The sequence below is a fragment of the Austrofundulus limnaeus genome, unplaced genomic scaffold, assembly GCF_001266775.1.
Source record: "Austrofundulus limnaeus strain Quisiro unplaced genomic scaffold, Austrofundulus_limnaeus-1.0 Scaffold4064, whole genome shotgun sequence".
NCBI lineage: Eukaryota > Metazoa > Chordata > Actinopteri > Cyprinodontiformes > Rivulidae > Austrofundulus > Austrofundulus limnaeus.
The window spans coordinates 1-498 of NW_013956466.1; the positions used below are offsets into that span (position 1 = coordinate 1).

General features: G+C 49.6%; 1 protein-coding gene across 1 annotated transcript in view; it reads right to left on the bottom strand.

Moving 5' to 3' along the window:
* Positions 1–18: 18 nt before the first annotated feature.
* The window catches only part of LOC106512061 (carbonic anhydrase 4), a gene marked incomplete in the record, with an annotated part of 3844 nt that continues 3364 nt past the window's right edge, over positions 19–498 (bottom strand). Inside the window, 1 exon segment of the mRNA XM_014000758.1 lies at positions 19–408. Within this exon segment, the coding sequence (XP_013856212.1) occupies positions 229–408 (180 nt within the window).

A 498-nucleotide genomic window follows, 5' to 3' on the forward strand; every position in this document is an offset into this window, starting at 1 on the left:
GCTGATCAAACCCCTACAGCACCTTTCATAAGGCTTTCCTCAAACACTTTTGTCATTTGTGTTGTAAGGGTAAAAAAAACCCACCATGTGACCATTCCCTGCACTACGACGTGGTCCATCACCTTAGGAGCAGCGTGAAAAGGATGTAAGAAACAAGAGCTCAGCTGAGGATGGATGCAGATCTGTTTGTGTTCATGGATGTCGCAGTGCAGCACGGGATGCCTCGCTCTAGTTCCACTGGGTCAGGCCCAACGCTGTGACCAGAGCCGCCATGAGGAGAGTCGAACTGACCAGGACCACAGCGCCTCCCGAGTAGAACACCTGCCGGCCATTGAGGGGCTGCACCGGTCTGAAGTTATTGGTCATCAGCTTTCCATCGTGAAACTGGATCGTAGAGAAAGCTTTCAACTGGAAGAGCAAACAATTGACACAAAGGTTAGGCTTCAAGTTTGATTGTTGGGAGTCATTTGTCAACTGGTTTTAAACTCTGACCTGCTC